The sequence below is a fragment of the Hetaerina americana genome, unplaced genomic scaffold (assembly GCF_022747635.1).
Source record: "Hetaerina americana unplaced genomic scaffold, ioHetAmer1.1.p SCAF_12, whole genome shotgun sequence".
Lineage (NCBI taxonomy): Eukaryota > Metazoa > Arthropoda > Insecta > Odonata > Calopterygidae > Hetaerina > Hetaerina americana.
Window position 1 is genome coordinate 13,807,122 of NW_027286292.1, and position 20,119 is coordinate 13,827,240.

The 20,119-nt window shown below is 38.9% G+C and overlaps 1 protein-coding gene across 1 annotated transcript in view; it reads right to left on the minus strand.

Annotated features, from left to right (window-relative positions):
- The window catches only part of LOC139685698 (cell adhesion molecule Dscam2-like), a 523,226-nt gene that overhangs the window by 308,890 nt on the left and 194,217 nt on the right, over positions 1 to 20,119 (minus strand). The window contains exons 3-4 of the mRNA XM_071582700.1: positions 18,896 to 19,222; positions 2,765 to 2,926 (exon numbers count right to left, since the gene is read on the minus strand). Coding sequence (XP_071438801.1) covers positions 2,765 to 2,926; positions 18,896 to 19,222 — 489 coding nt within the window. The remainder of the gene's footprint in view (positions 1 to 2,764; positions 2,927 to 18,895; positions 19,223 to 20,119) is intronic.

Below are 20,119 nucleotides of genomic sequence, written 5' to 3' on the forward strand. Positions count from 1 at the left end.
ATAAAAGTGATGAAATATTGAAATTAAAGGATTATATCTGTCATTTAAAAGCATGTCACCTCATTCAATTATTTGTTAAATATTAATAATATCATATTCTTTCCCAGTGAAAACGCTGTTATTCTTATAAATGATTACTGATATTAGGCTATACTAGTTACAATGGAATCTAAATAAAAACCATAAAAGCAGTAATCAACCCGGAATTGGTTTGGTAGGTGAGCGTAGAGCTCACCCAGCACTAAGTCCGACTGTGTGTAGAATTCACACATCAGGGCAGGGGGCCAGTTCCTTTACCTGTGCCGGTTAAGTTTTAGGAAGATGTGGTATACGAAAAATCACACAGCTTGGGTGGAGCTGAGGGTGTCTGAGAGAGGTGCCCGGGATACGAGCCCGGGCCCTCCGGTCAGCAGTCCCACGCTCTGCCCCAGGAGTATCGCGATCCGACATTTTAGTATGTGCTCATTCGCCTTTTTCTGATATGAAGCAGTTACAGTTCAAGTCGGAATATATTTTTGCACTTATTCATATGAGGTGGTCACAATTTGTATTTCTTTTGCCTATTGTTGCCATATTTCTGTACTTATTAGAGACCTTTATGGTCGAACCGACATAAATTTATGTTTACTTAGAATTTTGGATAATTATATTATTCTATCATATTATCTATGCATTAACTTGTCGTCATATTACTTTACTGTTAAGAGCACGCTGTCAATATACATAGGGTTAATTCAACTTAGGCTACTTAAATAATACAAAGGGGTTGTAGGTTAAGGCAGGAGAAGAAAGTTCAACATATTCTCTTTTGAGCTGACAACCCTGCTTTCGATGCTTTCGGCAGTTTCTGTTGCATATATACCAAATTATAGCAAATATTTGGTTTCTCAATAAAATAAGGGGACACTTATTGGTGAAAGGGATATTAAAGCGTTAAACTAACTTTCAGCTACATAAGTTTTCATCTAATGTCCCCAATGCAATGACAACTATCCTATAAACTACAGTCCAGACACATTATGGTCTCAACTACTCTAGCATATTTTATTTTAATATAATGGTTGATTTTGCTTTCCTGCTTCTTGAGAATAAAATTACTTTTTTGGGGCACCATGTGCTTACCCATGTCATTCATATTCCTCCTGCACACAAAGTAAACATGTATATATAAGGAAACTGTAGACAGTAATATGGAGTTTGACGCAGTATGGTTCAGAAATCTAGACTGTAAATCAAAATAATATGAGTTCATTGGAGGATGTTGAGATGGAATGGACAAAAATTAAGAGCTATACTGTATTAAGAAGAAGCAAATTATTTGGATATAATAGATTTAGCGAATAGAGAATGCTGTTGGGTGAATAAGTAAAACTTTTTAGATGACTAATTGAGGAAATATGCGGCATGAGGAATATTAAAGGCCGTGGAGTAAAGAATAACATTAGTAGGGTGAGGTTGATGAAGGAATACTGGTTTCCCCAGAATACATTCTATCTTCATTACTAACTCCAAAATGCTAATTCTATTCCTACCTTTACCTTGCATTTCCATTATCCCCTATTTTACCATTTTCCACATCTCATAGTCTCTTGATGCCTCATTCGTCTACTTATCCTCTTTTCTTCAAAATTCCTCTGACAAACTTTTTTTTTCACTTTCGTACCTATAAATTAATCATTTGTAATTAATAATAGTAATTTATTTTTTAAATTCTCTCCCACACCGACATCTCAAAAGCTTCTTATCTACTTTTATTCTCTTCTTTCAGCAAGTCACTTTTCGTGCCCTTCAAAACTACATATTAGAGCTGCCACTAGCGTTTTCTTTCATTTTTAGGTCTCTGTCGTATATTTCCAACTCTTTACCAATAATTATCTAGTTAAAAAATTCTTTTTTACTTCAATAATTTTTAACGCACCTTTTCCAAAACACTTCCTAAATAGCTGAAACATCCTTCTTAATTTACTGTGCACATTTAGTGGATGACTCGGTTAAAAGTTACTGTCGCGGCATCTCCCACAGCTTTTTGGAATGTACATGATTAGTTATATCCCTCGCAACAAACCTAAACTTAATCATCCTATGTTTTTAAAATCTAAGATTTCTCCCTGTCTTATGATTGGTTATTATCTCATACCAATCTGATTCTATAATTGACTAGCTGTTACGTAATAATTGTAAACATTTAACTTACTAGATAAATAAGGCTTGTTCATTCACCATTTTAACTGACTTATTACGCTCTCAATTTATATTTACTACAACCTTTAACTTTCACGTATTATCATTTATCAACATATGCGAGCTGTTTCCGGAAAGGATCCAGCCATATAATGCTTTTAGAAAATTAGCCTACCTGGAACAATTTGGCATTAGATGGCTAAAGTTTTAAAGAAATAATTTCTTGCCAAATACCGTCTTCATGAGAATATGACATTTTAAAAGAATTTGCCACCACTGTTTATAAATGAGCATAACGATCAGTGTTTGGAGTTTATACTTAAAAAAACATTGCTAATAATTTTCTTTCTTCAAATCAAACGGCACATGATGAAAACATCCTTCCACAAGACGAATCAAACGTCATACGTCTCCCCTTGGGACCTCATGCACACTCATTTAGGTGTCTTCAACTTTTTAAAACAATCGGTGAAGTCTTTTTTCGGAATGGTCACCAGCTTGCTCGTCGCATTCGTACTCCGCATTGACTATCTATGATTAATGAAGATGAACGCACTGTGAAAAAATACGATGCCCAACTTACCACCGTCACTGGATGGGTAAATGTTGAAACTGCCATCTTGAAGCCAAGACGTCACTGTCAGATATTCCCGCACCACGCTGGGCACGTGGCATTTTAGCACGGCGGCGTTACCGCGGGTCACGAAGGCTCCTAGGACACGCACCTCGTAGTGTTGCAGCACCACTGAGGAAGCGGAATAAGAGAAACGGGTCATATGGCTTCATGTAGTGAAGGAGGATATTACACAAGGTCATTCATAGCAAAAACAAATTTATTATTTAGTGACAAACCAATACCAACACCCTACTTCAGTTTTACCAGAGAAATTATGCAAGAAAGTATCTATCGAAACGATAAATTAGCTTAGAGGCCATATTACTTGCTGACCTGCCGACCGTATGTTCATCGATATAATCTGCTCAATATTTTTGGATTGGATTGGCATGGCGGCCATAGTGAAGAATTGTAATTCCTCAGGCCTCAAGTTCGAATTTAGTAGTTATGATTTTTAGGCCATCTTTTCTATAATACCCATGATAGTACGTGGAAATCCCTCCAAATTATTCAGTTGGTCTTCAGGTTGAACTACCCAAGAGTATATACTCACAGTCCTTGAGTACAGTTAGGAAATAATGAGAAAGTGGCTTGATTAATTTTGCACCCCTTATTACTCCTTAGAAACGCTTCCAATATTAAGTACATAACTCTCATATCCCTTGGTAACGAATGACTCATGTTGTACTAGCTTATACTCGTATTACACCACTAATAAAGCCAAGACCAGGTAATAAGAGAAGATACTTTGATTCTGCATACGTCAGAATTGGTACCTGTGCGACCTCTGCTGCTCTATGAACAGCAAATGACTCCTTGTTCCACTCAAAATGTATCACTTGAGACATTTAGCAACTAACTAAATACCACCTCCGTCCACAACGTACGTGGACCACCTGCTAGGCTTGTTTATTTCCATGGAGAAGGAAGAGAATAATAAACCAGCACTATTAAGTACGTTATCTGTAAGCATTGGATCACTTGAGTCTCAGTTTTGGTGGCCTTGGGTCAATATTTTGCTATGGAGATAAATAGTATTAAAGCATAAATGTCTTAGGCGAAGGAAAAGTCGAAAATATTATTGTTTATTGAATTAGTTATTTCATATGCTAGGGATCTTCTGTGACAACCATAAACATCACTTCTGAAAATGTTGCTCGGAGTTCAGTCCCGTAATTGGTTTGAACTGATTAAAAAAATACAATTCCATCAACAAGAATTTATCGATTATATTCTATATTTTAATTTAAATTGGGTTCAGTACCCACTACATTTTTCGACCAATTACTAATACACCAAACAAGCATGGCATTGCAATTAAGTCCAATAAATTGTTCTATTTAAAAAGTGAATAGAAAATAGAATCAAAAATATTATTGACATGGCAATCACAAACAATGGACGTATTGTGGCCAGGAGGTAACCCGTTTGTCAGCATAAACTCTAAAATTCTGATGAAAAATAGGTTGCATCCTGGCCCTAATGTGTCCATCGTTTTTGAGTTCACGAATTACCTCTCAATAATTATTTCAATGGCGGTTTAAATAATAAAAATAAATAACATTTATACACGGGCGGTTCAATAAGTACCCGTGTTTTACGACAAAGAGCGCTCCTGAGAAAAGTTTATGTTATCATCGTGTGCTGCCATCTTTCAAACGACGACGAAACAAATTTCAGACTGATTTAAAGGTTAGTTTGAATTTGGCAGCCATTCGAGTGAGACATGTTTCGTGATTTTTGCTCAGATGGAAAAAGAGCAGTATCGTTCGGTAATTCGCTTTTTGTTTTTGGATGGGAAGATATGCGAGGAGATAAAAGCAAAGTTGGATGCTGTTTACGGGGACACTTCGCCATCTATGACTACAGTTAGATATTAATTCAACAAATTTAAACGTGGGCGAACATCCGTTTTTGATGAGGGGCGACCAGGACGCCCGGCAGACGTGGTTCCGAGGAAATCATTCAAAAAGTCTATGCCATGATTCTCGCTGATCGACGAACGAAAGTGCGTGAAGTAGCAGGGGCCATGGGTGTGTCGACCGGATTGGCAATTAATATTTTACATGATAAGTTGGCGATGAAAAAATTGTCGGCCCGATGGGTGTCGCGATTGCCCCATTGCACCAGCATATTCATCCGGAGTTGTCGCCGCCTAACTGCATGAACTACGTTATGAATTGCTGCCGCACCCTCCGTATTCACCCGATGTGGCTCCCTCCGACTTTTTCTTATTCCCTAACATGAAGAAATGACTCACGGGAAAAAAAATTTAGCTCAAACGAGGAAGTTATCACCGAGACAGGCGTATTTTGAAGAGTTGGAAAAATACTATTTTTTGGAGGGGTTAAAAAAATGGCCGAAACGTTGGGAGAGGTGTATCTTTCTAAAAGGGGACTATATCGAAAAAATAAAAAAAAATTGAAAAAATGGTTACTTAATTTCTAACACGGGTACTTATTGAACCCCCCTCGTATAATGTTTGTAATTGCAATTAAATAACAAATTAACAGTCAAATCTCGTGACTATGCCACCTGTCGGTACCGAGCAAGAGTGGCAAAATAGCGAGAGGGGGCATAGTAACGAGAGTTTGTTCAAACAGCTTTATTTTATCAATTTTTGCTAAGCTCTCAAAAATCGTCGGCTGGCGCATCTTCAGTCGGCGGTTATCTTGTATCTCGCCCTATAGCCGAGCAAACACTTACATCACACCGGGCTTCCCGCTTCTCTGTTGCATGAACTTCCGGACGGTACTCCAAGCGCGCTGGGCTTCCTCGAAAAGAACGATTTCCTCCTCGACAGTCATCTCGTCATCTTCGCTTTCCACCAGCTCCGCACTGCAAAGCATCTCCTCCGCAATCTCCTCCAACGTGAAAGACCTGCCAGTCCCAAGGCGCTCGTCGACTTCTAGAAAGTCAGACAGCTCGATCTCCCCGTTCTCGTGCATCTTTTCCGTGGCAGGCAGAGATAACCAGATCTCGAGCAGCTCCTACTCCTGTTCCTCAGTTTGGATCTCCTCTTCGATGAACTTGGCTTTCGTGAAACAATTCCTTGCCATCGGCTAGCCGATATACACCCAAGCGCGCCGCGCGACGTGTTGAGCGTCTAACAACGTGAACTTGAGCTGCTTTCCCTCGTCCATAGCATCAAGCCGGCGGCAGAGCAGTAGCTTCTTGTGGTGGCAATTGAGGCTCTCTGTGAATCCTTGATCCATTGGTTACGAATTGGCTGTCGTGTTAGGTGGGAAGAAGACGACTTGGATGTTGTTCAGCTGAAGCCCGGGAGGGTGGCCAGGGAAGTTATCGAGACAGACCACCACTTTGCGTCCTTGCTGGCGGCGTTGTCCGTCCCACGCACGCAACATCTCGAAAAACTCCGCCGTCATCAACGCCTTAGAGTTCGCCTTGTACTCGACTGGGATCTCCTAGTTCTTGAAGGCACGGGGTCTCTTGGAATTACCAATCACCAGAAGAGAGAATTTCTGGCTACCGCTCATGTTGGCCCCAACCAGAAGAGGGATCCTTTGCTTGCTTTCCTTCCCTCCTGTACGCTGATCTCCCCTGAAAGCCATGGTCTTATTCGGGAGCAGCTGCCAGAAGAGTCCAGTCTCGTCCAGGTTGAAGACGTCTGCGGAGAACTGCCTCAGTAAGGGCCGAAGGACCTGTTGTTGCCAATTAAGAAGTGATTCCGAATCCACCGCTCCAGCTTCACCCTACATTGTCTTGAACGTGATGTCGAGTCGCTTCTTGAAATTGCCCAACCAACCGTCGCTCGCCATGAAGTCCGAGATGTGCATCAGCTCGGCAAGTTTCATCGCATTCTCCTTGATCAGATCGCAGCTGACTAGCAGATGTCCTCTTGCTTGCTTCAGCCACATGAGCACTCCCTCATCAAGCGTCGGGTCGTGAGCCTTCATGCGCTTTGATGGAACTCCAGCTTTGATTGCAGCCTCTATTGCACCCTTCTTGCTGAGAATGCCCTTCACGGTGGTTCGTCTAACTTCGACACTCCATTTCTTGCTAATCTCCCCGACCAACTGGGACAGATTTGGTTCCTTCTTCGCGGCGACGATGACCTTCTTTTTCTTCTTTAGCGTAAAGTCGGTTCGCTTGTGTTTCTGAGCTGACATTATGGCCTGAATTAAAAAAAATTATTTCACTTTTGCGCGTGTGCCTGCGTGTCTGTGTGTTTTTGTGTGTCTCGATCGTTTAAGCTAGGGTTGCAGGCTTGTCGCTGTGAATGTTGTGATTGGCTTGTTGCGGCTGGGGTCGGGGAGGAGCATCGCGTGTTTGACCTTGGCACAGTCTGAACATGCGCGTACGTATGCATTGAGTTATGTTGTAAGCAGCTGGACTGTAGGTCGTCGCTTCGCCTTAGGGATATGAGTCTAATAATCGAGCACTGCGCAGAAGTGCAGTGAGAGCAGTGCAGTGAGTCTTTTCTTAGTATCCTTACTCACAGTCCCTGTCATAAACCCCCTCCTCCTTGTAAGAGCCTCTATTTCTAGCGCAATTCTTCTCCTAATGGTCCTATTACTTTGGCCGTGTTGGTTCAAAAACACTTCTGAGATAGTTAAATTGTCCTACCAACTCTATTTTTTGCCCTCCTATTATAATGTTTAGCTTAGCCTTTTTGTTTCTAAAAAATCGCATAACCTTTGTTTTATTTATGTTGATTTCAATCCCGTATCTATTCATCTAAATTTTCTATTCACTCAGTATTGCTTGAAACTCCTTAGCTCACTAAAAAAATTAGAGCTTGGTCACCAGCAAACATAATTTTTTTACAAATTCCCATCAAAATTTCATACCTTCCACCAGTTTAACCCATGCGTCTGTTATCATTTCCTCCACATATGCGTTGAACAGCACCGGTGACGATGGAAAACCCTTCCTTACACCTATTTCTAACACTGTCCATCCGGACTCTCCGTTCCCAACGCCCACCCTAGGAGTGTGAGACGTACTGGTTGCGGATTAGCCTCCTTTCGCTCCAATCTATTCCTATTTTCTTCAATATACTCAATAGTTTTTCCCAATCCTCTCCATCAAACGGTTTTTCAAAATGTACGAATTAGGCAAATATGTTCTGATTGTATTCTTTATTCCTCTCTATTAGTGATCGCATTATTGCAATGGCATCACACGTACCTCTCCCCTTCCTATACCCTAACTGATCATCCCCTAAGTAATCATTTTCCCTACTCTCTATCCTTTTGTTTATGATCCTGAGAACAACTTAAGCTGCGTGGGATATCAAACATGTTGTCCTGTAGTCCTCACATGAAGTACCCTTTGCCTTTTAGGGATAGGAACTGACACTGATCTCACAAAGTCTTCCGGTCAGATTTCTTCCTCATAGATACTAAGATTCAGCCCATGTAGAGTCTTCCTCCCACATTTTCCTAAACCTTGTAGTAGTTCCATAGGAATGTGGTGCAACCCAACGGCCTTATTTGGTTTCATCTCCCTTAATGCCCTTTCTATTTCATTGTCGAGTACGCATGGACCTAAGCTATCTCCCTCTACGCCATGCTCCTTTTCTATGTCAACTCTTGTTGGCCGAACTTCTTCACGATACAGTTTTCTATCGCTCTTAGTTATTCACTTCAACTATAATTTCACCTGACATAACAGTAACTGTTGGCACAGATCTTCCCTTCTTCCTTCTTGATACTTATTCAACCTTACTCTATAGCGAACCACTTTGCCACTTCTGCAAAATTTCCATACTCTCGCAGTGTGTCTTCCACCATGCTTCTTTTGCTTTTTTTGCCCGTCTCAATTTATCGTTTAACTCTTAATACTTCCATTTACCAAGCTCTGTATTTACATTCGTCTTTTTTCTTTTCTCATTTTATCTTTCTGTTAATTTCATCCGTGATCCATGGTTTCCTCGTCCTTTCCCCACCTAAAGTTCCTATAGTATCATGTACTGCTTTCGTTCTCCCTTTTTTGATTTATTCCAATTTTTCTTCAATATTACTCATCCTCCTACCGTCATCCATGATTTTCTTTACAGCCTGCTGATACTTCTTCCTTGTTTTTCCATTAAATGCTTTTACATTCCATTTCCTAACCCGCCACATATGGCTTATCTTTTTGGAACGGAAACTATACTTTATTGCAACCAAATTGCGGTCTTATGAGTCCGTATCCGCTCCCGAGAGGCTGTGCAAATCCGGGCCTAACCATAATATAAACTAACTGATACCGTTCTGAATCACCTTGCATTTTCCATGGGTACCTATGCCTTTTGTAGTGTCTAATTCAAATGTTGGTAATGACTAACCCTTGTTTTTTGCTGAACGTAATTTCTTTTTCTCCGCGGTAACTCCACGTACCTAAACTTTAGTTCCCCACCCAATCACCATCTCTTTCTTCTCCTACTGTCGCATTCCAATTCCCTATGAACTATTTAATATTTCCTGAAAGGAACACACGCGATTATATCCTCTAACTGATCTTATATCGTAACGTTTTCTTTCTCCTTATGATTGATTGCACGGTTGCATGTATATCTTGATCTATCCGTTGCTTTTTCTATGGTGGCTACACTTCTCCCTACCTCTTTTTTCAATAGTATTGAACCTCTAGTTAGTTCTCGTTCCCAACGCTGCATATTAATCTATAACTGTCACTCCAGTTATCCCCGCTATCCTTCCATCTCACATATATCTAAAATATCTCCATTTCCTCATTCAATCTCTCGCTTAATATATTCTAATTTTCCTGTCCTCAAAATTATCCTTACATTCCAAGTTCCTATTCTAACTTATTTGTTCTTCTTCTTCTGCGTCTTCCGTCCTGCTGCTGGCATATTTCCTTCGCAAGGGTTTCGTGAGATGACAACCTTGGAAACCTTGCCTCCCCCGCTGTCGGCCAGGACACACGGCCGATTCAGTCGAGTCCTGTAGAGTGCCAGGACTCATATTCTCTATAGTGTCCACAATTATACTCTTGGGAATAATAATCGAGGTGGTCTCCAATAGCCTTCCTCAACAGTGTTTTTATCGTGACACAATCACTCAGTGGCCACCCACTGGGGTCAGACGCCTTTGTAGCCGCCTCACTGAGGAACTGACGCTGCGTGGACTACCTTTCGTCTGTCTCCTAACCTTTGAAATGGGTGAACCTATCAGGAGAACTATCATAATATCATGAGAAAAGTGTGTTAGGTGCCAAAGGAAGTACATGGAATGGAAGGAAGGAGACATAGTGTATACTGAAATATTCCCAACCTAAGAAATAAACGAGAGATTTTAACTTAAATTTCATTTTATTTTTTTAATATTACCTCCTCTTTCGCCGCAAAATGTTTTCTGAGGTACTGTAACTTTTTTTAAACCTTGCACATGATAACTGACGTGTTTCTCAGCAAAGAAGAGGTTTGTATATGAGATAACCATATCATATTTTGAGAATAAGTCCTCGAAGCGCAACTTTTAGTTCATGAAACTGGGAAAACTCGCTGAGTGCCAGATCTGGTGAATACGGTGAGTGATGAAATAATTCGAAGCTCAAATGATGTCAGATTAGCTATGCCAACCACCGAAGTTTGAGCAGGTTCCTTTTCTCGATGTAAAAATTCTTTCTTTGTTTTGAAATGCGGTCATTTTTTCGCAGTCTCTGTCTGTGGTTTTTCAAGTAATGATGCGTCATACCCTTCCGTTTGTTTTTCCCCTTGTTGAAAATAACGGATGACCGATGTCCCAAAAAACAGTAACTATCACCTTCCCGGGAAGCTTTTTTGTATTTTTCGGAGCCGTGCTTTGACTGTACACTCGTCTCAGAAGTGTAGTGGTGGGTCCATGTTTCATCTACACTCATGATTTTATGTAACAATCTGAATCGCTTCATTTAGAACGCACTAAAATGATCTTTAAAATGTTCATTCGCATGCATTCCGAAGTGATCAAACAAGGCACCCAATGGGGATAGTCATTCAATTCTTCACTCAATGCATGCCAAATATGTTCTTTGAATATGACCATATCCTCTGCTTCATCTCTGCCCTTAGTTCGATGGTCGTCTAGTATTATTTGTTGAACTTTTCCGATTCAATCGGTTCTTGCTTTATTTTTTGGCCGTCCCGAAAGCTTATTATCGTCCAAGCTGGTACGGTCAAATTTCACTTCAACTACCCAAAGTTTCACGGTCGTAAATGATTGTGCAGGATTTCCTTACTCAGCTTCAAACTTATCTTTGATTTGCGTAGGCGTATTGACTTTGAAAAACAAATATTTGATGGCAGCTTGATGCTTGATTTAAGTCCATTCCCGCAAAAACCCGTATAACGACTGATTCAACCAATTTTCAAGCATCAGCTCAGTGTATTAAAAGGTTGGAAATGTGTTGAATAGCTTCTAATACTTATGCAAACACATTCTTTAACTTTTATTGAAGACTACTGCAATGTTTATTAAATAATAATAATAATTAAATTCTCAAGAAGTATGAATACTAAGTTACATATTGAAAGTGGGGGTTAAAACTAAGACCAGGGGAGATATTTATGCAGAGAGGCAGTATTAAAAAGAAAGAGGAACATCCTGGAAGGAGCGTACACATTTGAAGAAGGTTGAAGTTAGCAAGAGAGTCATTTGCACGATGGAGAGGAATGATTACTGGCAAGCTGAGTAAAATCATAGAAAAAGAAAAGTGAAATCCTTTTCATATGGAGGGAATTACATTATGCATATGAGACCTGGTCTTTGATGCAGGAGATTCGTCTTCGATGGGAAGCTTATGAAATTCGGTCGCAGTGGAGAAATGAGAAAATAGTACATCTGACAAGGAGAAAGGCAAACGCTGAGATTTTTAATATGGTGGGCGAAGAGAAGAAGTGAGTAGACGAAGGAAACAAAGAGGTGAAATCGAAATAGGGCAGAAAGAGTGGATCGAGGAAATATGAAACGCTGATGATACCTTAATGGTTAAATCAAGGCGCAAAGTAGGTTCAATGAAAACAGGTACGGCGAAGGTTTGCTGATATTGGTAGAGGAAAAAGGTAAGCATTTTACATGGCTTAAAGGTTATTAAAAGTCAATGACAAATGAATGAATAAATAATGGAGGGCAGAGAAATAGAAATTTCTCAAAACTGCAATAAATTGCCATTAAGAACCTTTCCGAAACGATTTTCAAATGTGTGGGAGAACCTTGAATAAAATACAAGTAAAAATTTAATATAGTATTATGGCGTTAGTAGTAATACTTCCACACTTTATCCAAAGCGAAAAATCATTCAGTGACGTTTCAAAGTTAGGAGAGGAACAATGGAACATTTTATCTCCCAGGAAGCCTACATGAACACGATTACTCCAACAAATTACCTTCTCACCGAAGGCATCTTTATTTTTCTTTTATTTGAGTTTGGTCACCAGAATTTTATCTAAGTTTTCGATGCACATTGCAAAGCAATATAATGGCGATTAGATGTTTCTATGAATATTGTCTACATTAAAGAATGCAATTCACTACCCAAGGTGTATGACTTTTATATGTTGTCAATATTAGTGGATATTTTTATTAGCAGCCATCAGCGAATAAATTTAATGCATATTAGATTGTTTATCAGCTCCTATATAGTAAATTTTATTTACATGTCATTGGTCAAAAAATACTTTTGGCAGTGCACCGATATTTTCTTAACATTATAAATATGAGGTAATTTTAATATATAATAATAATAAATAACTTAATATTTTGCGGCACATGTTAATTATTCAATCATATAAGTTTCACTGCATTTATTCCATCGACCAGGAAAGACTCGATTTTTTTATTATCAAGGTACAATTTGGTCCTGAATTCAAGATATAAGTAGTTAAAGAATTGAGTCATTTTGAATAGCTGACAAGGGATCTCGTATTCACAATTAGATAGCCGTTCGGTTTACATCCGAAATTCACCTGTTCATCACTCGGAAAAGGTGTCAAATGTTGATATCCAAGGTTTCTAGAAATTTAATTTACCCACAAATAAGAAATTATCCCACTACCTTTTGTACTTCCTTATAAAATTTCCAACTTCCCTTATTAGCAGGGGGGCGTAACTCAATACCCTCCTCCTCTGTGAAGACACATCATACTCGCACTAAATAAACTCTCATTTATAATATATTGGGTATGCACTTATCTCATCAGTATAAGGTAACATGTATGGAAACGTCAATGCTCAAGGCTATATTAATTAACTCTTGCAGCTGTGTGTGGACAACACGAATCCAATCGTTCACGTGCATGGTCCGCTGAGTTATGAAATGGCAATCGGAATAATGAGGAAACTGATACTATGGGCACAGAATGAGTGAGCGTTGATGTGGTATTGGAATCAGTTTTATCAGTGAATGCCTCAGGAGGAAAACCTTTTGGAAGAATTATTTTTCCCTTCGCGAAGCTTCCAATCCTCGTTCGAGTTCCAGCCATATTTGTAACTGGCTTCAAACCGCTCGAGAGCAGCCAAGTGACCCTCAAAAATGAATGAATGCTTTGCCTACCCAAGGTGAGGAAAAGTAGCGTAAGGATTTAGACATGAAATAGAAGAATGAGTTCAATTATTATTCATAAAAGCAATAAATTAACTTTTCGAAAAATATATTTAACTCTACAGATTCGGCATTAGAACCATTCTTGGCATAATGTCCTTGTGTTCCGCATTTGCGAAATAAGACTATCGAATAAGGTAACGAAGGGAATTGTGAATAAAATGAACTTTTACTTCTGTAAAAAACCTTGGAGAGTAGTAAAGTGAGTGTCAATAACTTAACAACATCAAGTATAAATTGATCCTCTTGAAGGGCTGTAAAAATTTTTTCATAGGTATTTGTCAGTACCGCTGATTCAGCTCTCTCTCTTTAGTTGAAAAAAAACTAAAGTATTTCCGGCAAAAAAATAAAAAAATAATTATTATCAAATTCTAAGGAAATTCTCAACGGAAAATTGTTGAAATTATTTTTAGCACCCGGGAGGATATTTTTGTATCATGTTTTTCGGGAAAAAAAAAGAAATTCTTGCTTCTCACTGTCAAATAATGCGTCGTGGTATTACAAAAAAATTACATGCAAACTCATATCATTGTTGTTCATGATGCTAAAAATCTTGGTTCGGATAGAGTGGTGATAAGTGGTGGAAATTACCCCGTGGCGATAAGAAAAAAAATAGTCTTAGGATTGTTTATTTCCTCCGTTGAATAATCAAGAGATGAATAATTACATTCTACAAGTATATCAATTTTGTCGAAGATCTGAAAATTCATGATAACGTCCTAAATCTGAAAATCTACCTACGCAGCATATAATGCCATTTCAAGAGGAGGGGTTAATTTTTAAAAGTCTTGCAATTTTAATTCCATTATTTTCAGTATAGTTAGAAAATAATCGTTTGCCGTGAATAAAACTTCAACTATATCCTATTGAAGAAAATGCGTGGGCCTACGTCGAATGCGTGGTTACGCGATTAATCTGAAAAACATTTTCACCATTTCATGCACAAAATAATAAACATTCTACAGTTAAAATAGTCTTGCCCAAATATTTTACACTTTCGGTAACACAACTCCTTCAAGTCTGATTGACTACTTTGAATTTGGTAGTTTTCATAATTATTGTAAAAAAGGTAAGAGAATTGAAATTAATCAATCATACACACCTGTGCAGAAGGATAAGAGCACAGATGGCAAAATCAGTATAAACATATTTTTTAGTGATAAAATGGATATTTTTATAATTCAAAAACCTTAACCCCCATTGACAAATATAAAACCAAATAAAGTATTCTCGATTAGTTTTGCATTTTGCGCATCAGACGTCTATTATACACTATTAAAATACGTGCCTAGTAAATTGTTGCAAGTATTCTTCCGAAGACTTATTTACATATATGCTGATGGTAATTTATCAAATTATTCACCAACTCTCTTTTGAAATAAATAAGGCAGAAGACGTGTGATCCACCTAGTTGGTAGAGTGACAGATGTTAACCTAACCCAATATGTAGAAACGGCGTCAAAACAACACATCCTCAGCATAGCATCTAAGAAGATAGGGTAAAATACACAAGGGGAAACGGTTGGAATAAAGGCACATTAATCATAGGAATTCAATTTATTAGGCCGATCGAAAAGATGTGCTTGCCATTCAAGAAAGGTTAATAAAATAAAAAGTAAAGTAACATGAAAATTTTATGTAACAACCCAAAACGTACAGTGTACCTTACTTGTTTGTCTGGTTGGTGAAAGTAGAGTTCACCTCGTAATAAGAGTATAAATTCATAAATATGAGTACATAAATAAGTTAATAAACAAAATTCTAGGTGATTCTCATTGGACAAATAAGTTAGCTCACCAGATAAAAATTTGCGCATTAGCAGAAAAAAGATGCCGTTATTTTTTTACGATTCTGTTATTAATCTCTTGAATTATAAATGAAATACATTAAAAGACATTTTCGATCAATCGTGTACATCGATAGAACATTTTTTATTGAATCGCAAAGCTTAGGTCATCATTAACTTTGAATATAAAAAACAAAATCTTCGTATTTATGGTTTTGAAAAAAAATTGAAAGGAAAGAGATGAATTATTACAAATGTCAGAAACCCAGAGTATACTCGTGTTTTCTGACCTGTCTCCAATATTGCAGGCAAAGTCATACCGGTGATATATTCGACCTGGTTCATTTAAAAATGAGAATCTATGTTCATACACTATTATTAATAATTTAGTGTTAGAATTGTGACCTGCATTTGCAATATGCTTCCACCAGATCAAATCCTTTCCCATTTACGAATGTTGTTAAATGGCTGGATGTTTTGAATATGAACTTTTAATCATTGTTCGTTAAATCTCAGTTCTACCAGTAGCTTTTATAGGAGGTGGTCGAAAGCTGAGACTGTTCGGGCCATTTAGGGATATATGGGAATGGATGAAGAGTGGATAGAAACCCGGCGTCGGCATTAGCGTACACCTAACGAAAGGACCCCTTGTGTCCACAGCGTAACGCTCCAACCGACGGACGGCGTATCCACTTACAGGGCTCTCCACAAAGCACCTCAAGTAGCAATCAAGATGCCACTGAAAAAGTACTGTCACCTCCAAGATTCGAACCTGGACCCTGTGTGTGCAAAGCAGTACATTAGTCACTTTACTTTTAGGTCACTTCACTTTTAGGTCACTTCACTTTTAGGTCGCCATAGTATATTCGTTTTGGGGATTTGGTAAAGATATGTTTTTATAACTCATAATTTTCATGTTTTCTCGAAATAAAGCTCTAAGTTCACTAACGTCTCTACAGTAACAGTGCAAGGGCAGTAGTACGTGCGTGCCTTTAACAGAAAAGATCTTTTATGGTCGCCAAATTAATGTTGCCCAGACTCCTTGAAATCTATTTTTTTGGCAACAATAAAAAATCATAATACTCTAAATACAAAAATACCCAGTCATTGAATCATTGCATCGAACCTAAATTACATTTACAATATGAGCACGTGCCGACGTACAAAAATGAGTGATTAAATTGGTGGACAAGTTTAAGTTTCAAAGACATACTAATGAATAAAACTATACCCTAGAATATTCTGATCTTGAAAATTTCTTTAAAATGATAACTTTGAAATATAGATTCTGTTATAAGCTTAAAGGCTTATCAGATAATCTTATCTAAGTAATTCCCGATTATCTATCCAAAATTCAACAAAAAAACACATAAAATTGTCTTTTGCTGTCGAATACGTAAAAATGCTGGGACCATGACATTGTATGGAAAATCTTTAAACTTATAAAAGACCGTTTTCTATGCAACGATAAATCATTCCCTAAATCGAAATTTGACAGCATTAGATGCTTAAATATAAACCATCCTTTTATGGAGCCAGGCATCCAACATAATTTAAACTCACGTATATACAACAGGCCTGTTAGCTAAAAGAAAACACTGAGAGTCCTCTCTATTTGGTTTGAGTTTTCTCTAATGTTCTTCTATCTCGCTGTCGAGGATGCTTGAACCTAATGTATCTAAACTACAAAATATTCGCTTGATATGCCCAAAATTCTCTCGAGCTTAAATCAAGGTCTGTCCAAAATGCATTAGGACTTATTTTTCCCTGATCAACGGACGGGCGACCGTTTCTTTGGCTGGGTTCGTAGGTAGGGGTTTCAGAATCGGTTGGAGGCTGGTGGCAGTTGTCTCCCAAGTTTTGTGGTATACCGGTCGCTCGTTTGCGAAGCCTCTATAACTAGTTATGTGACCTAGTTATGCTCCGTCATGTACGGTTTATTGGAATAGCGCTACGACATCAAACTTTGCGTTAAACTGGAAATAACCATGGAAAAGACTCTTGACATGCTCAAGGCAGCTTATGGTGATAACGTCATGGGTTGATAGGGTGTTTTTAAGTGGCAAGAGTTGTTTCGGAAGGGTAGAGAAGATGTTTATGACGCTGAACGTTCAGGACGACTTTCGACCTTACAAAGCGGCATAGTTCTTGCAATAGTGAAGGCTTTCTTGAAAATAGATCGCAGATTATGTGCTCGCATGATTTTTGGTGAACTTGGCATGAGAAGAGTGTGTCCGAAGTTGGTGCCGCGAGTGCTCTCAGATGAACAAAAGGAAACTCGCTCGCGAATCTGCCAAGATCTTCTCCACCGTGTGAATGAGGATGCAAACCTTTTAGACAATGCCCCACCAGACTTCTTTCTCTTCCCCCGGCTCAAATCCTTGCTGAAAGGACGTCACTACGGCTCGGTAGAAGCGTTACAACAGGCCGTGACGAATGATCTTAGCAACATTCCGGTCGCCGTCTTCCAGAAAGCGTACGAGGTGTAGAAAACCCTCTGGTGTCGTTTGTAGGCGCATAAGGTTGCTACTTCAAAGAATTTGAGTGAATGTATGTATTCTGGCGATACATTTTCGTAATCGGCTCAGTCCTACTACTTTTGAGACTGACCGTTTAAGAATTAATTTGGCTTCGAAGGAATAGTTTGAAATTAAATGTTATGTTTAACACGGACGCAAATGTCAACTTGGCTATTCTATATTACCATTGAATTGCTTCAGACGGATGTGTAGATTTTGCAGGGGTTGTTATCGGATTTGAAATGAATGTATTCTTCCCTATATTAACCAAGGTCAAACAATATTTGCAGAGAACCGTATTCTAAGGTAGAAAACAGAGAGGATATAATGGAGAAATATCGTCCCAAATGGAAGATTACTGCTCATTACGGACAATGGTAACGGCAAATATAAAATCATTGGAAACGCATAAGTAAATATCTGTATAGAAGACGGTTTCATGCCTCGGCTGAAGTTTTACGGATGATGGCAGATGAGGCCCGCGAATTATAGCATATAGGCAGTTCATAGCTAGAGGAGTATGTAAAAAATTGTTGCATAGAAAAAATGAATGCATATAAAGAATAAATTCATAACTAAAGTAAATGCAATGGCAGTATATAAAACATTAATTTCCACACTATTTTTAATGTTGCCTAAATGCAGGGAAATTTGAGTTAATTAAGAATATTATTTAAGAAAGCATGGTAAATATATGTGGACTGGGTGATCATCAAGTAATGTGCATGGGATGCACCGGCATTATATGAGTAACATAGTCGTATGTTACGTTAGCATTCTCGTTCAGAGAAAACAACAAGAGCCGATACAAATAATAAGCATTTGGGAGAAGAGCAAACTATAAATTCAGAGCTAGATATGATTTTAAAGATCTAAAAATCAAGCATATTTTGTGTTTGACAGTCAAAAAGAAATATATACGAGATGGGTTTCATTAAAACAATCGAAAAGTAATGGAAAGTATGTTCCTTTTCCTTACCAAAAACCAAAATTGTCTTGAAAATGGCGAGCCCAAAAGGATAGCCGTGGAAGCTGTTAATATTACTGAGTTTGATTTTTGATAACGATTGAGCGGAAAACGGTGAACAATACGCAGATAATCGCTTACGACAGCGCGGTGCTCGAACTCCCTTTTAGCTAGGTACCTCCAGCACATCGTGAATCACGTCGCCGCATCATTTCTAGCCACGGGTGGATGGAAGACGCACGGACCACTTTCTCTAGTTAGCTCCTGTGATCACTCACCGGCTCTCAGTTTCACCTCCCGGCTGAGCGCACGTCCCAGGGCGTTGGCGGCCACGCAGCGGTACGTGGCTGCGTGGACGTCAGGTCGGAAGGAGGCGGCGGCAAAAGGTGGGAACGCCAGGCTTCCGTTTCGAAGGCTGAGGCGGAGGCCGGCAACCGGGAGTGCTGGGGCTCCGTCCGACAAAATCCAGCGCAGGGCCGGCGAGGGGCTGCCTTGCGCCGAGCAGTCCAGCCGGCCCCCGGAGCTGTTTGAGAACTCGAGGCGGGGAGGAGGTTCGACGAGGAACAAGGGGCCCTGCCCGGCCAGGAGTGGAGGAAGGCCCACGGCTGAAACAAAAAGAAGGCGTCGAGGGTTAATGCACGGTCCTTAGTCGCATTTACATAAAAATTATGTCACGAGACAGGTTTCACCATTTTACCCAGATAAATGCAATCGCATAATATTAATACATCAGTAATAATCTCTTCATCCTGACTCTTAGGATAAGGAACTAAGTGAAAATACGAAGTGTGAAGGATTTCATTATTGAATGATCTAGTCCTCAGACCTTCGTCATGGTTCATCGTTTTTATGCTTTCTCTTTTGCGCATCGCTCCGATTTACATTTTCTTTCTAATACTGCAAAAATATTTAGTGCCATAATCATGAAAGACTAAATAGGATTCATCAATCAAATTTGTCTCCAGTTATACATATTACATTGGATGCTTCTTTATGTTATTCCAAAACTAGCTCGTCAGCCGTTATGAGAACAAAATATGCAAACTTCAACCCTTAAATACACATAGTAAGTAGTTTAGTATTTTCTAGTATGTAGATTTGTTGGAAATAGAGCTCAATATCATCTGATTCCGAGCTTCGAGTAGTCTAAGGATTCTTTGCAATGGCTAGTTAGATATTTTGTTTACCTTACTCTCATTGTTCTTCCTTCTAAATAATCGTAGCCACGTGATTGAAATAAACCCCAAACCCTTCCGCATTAAATCATGAATAATGAGATATTGACTGCGCGCAGTGAAATTTGACTGCACAAATATCCCTCTATATCATGGATAACAAAAGGCAAAAAACAAGCGTGCATATTGTAAAGAATGAAACGGAAGGTTTTTGGTGATTTTCAAGTGACTTTCTAGCTAATGCGTGCTTTAAAGCAATTTAAATTCATATCATGGCAATTGAATGACAATATATGGTTGGATTGAATGGATTAAACTCAAGTAGAT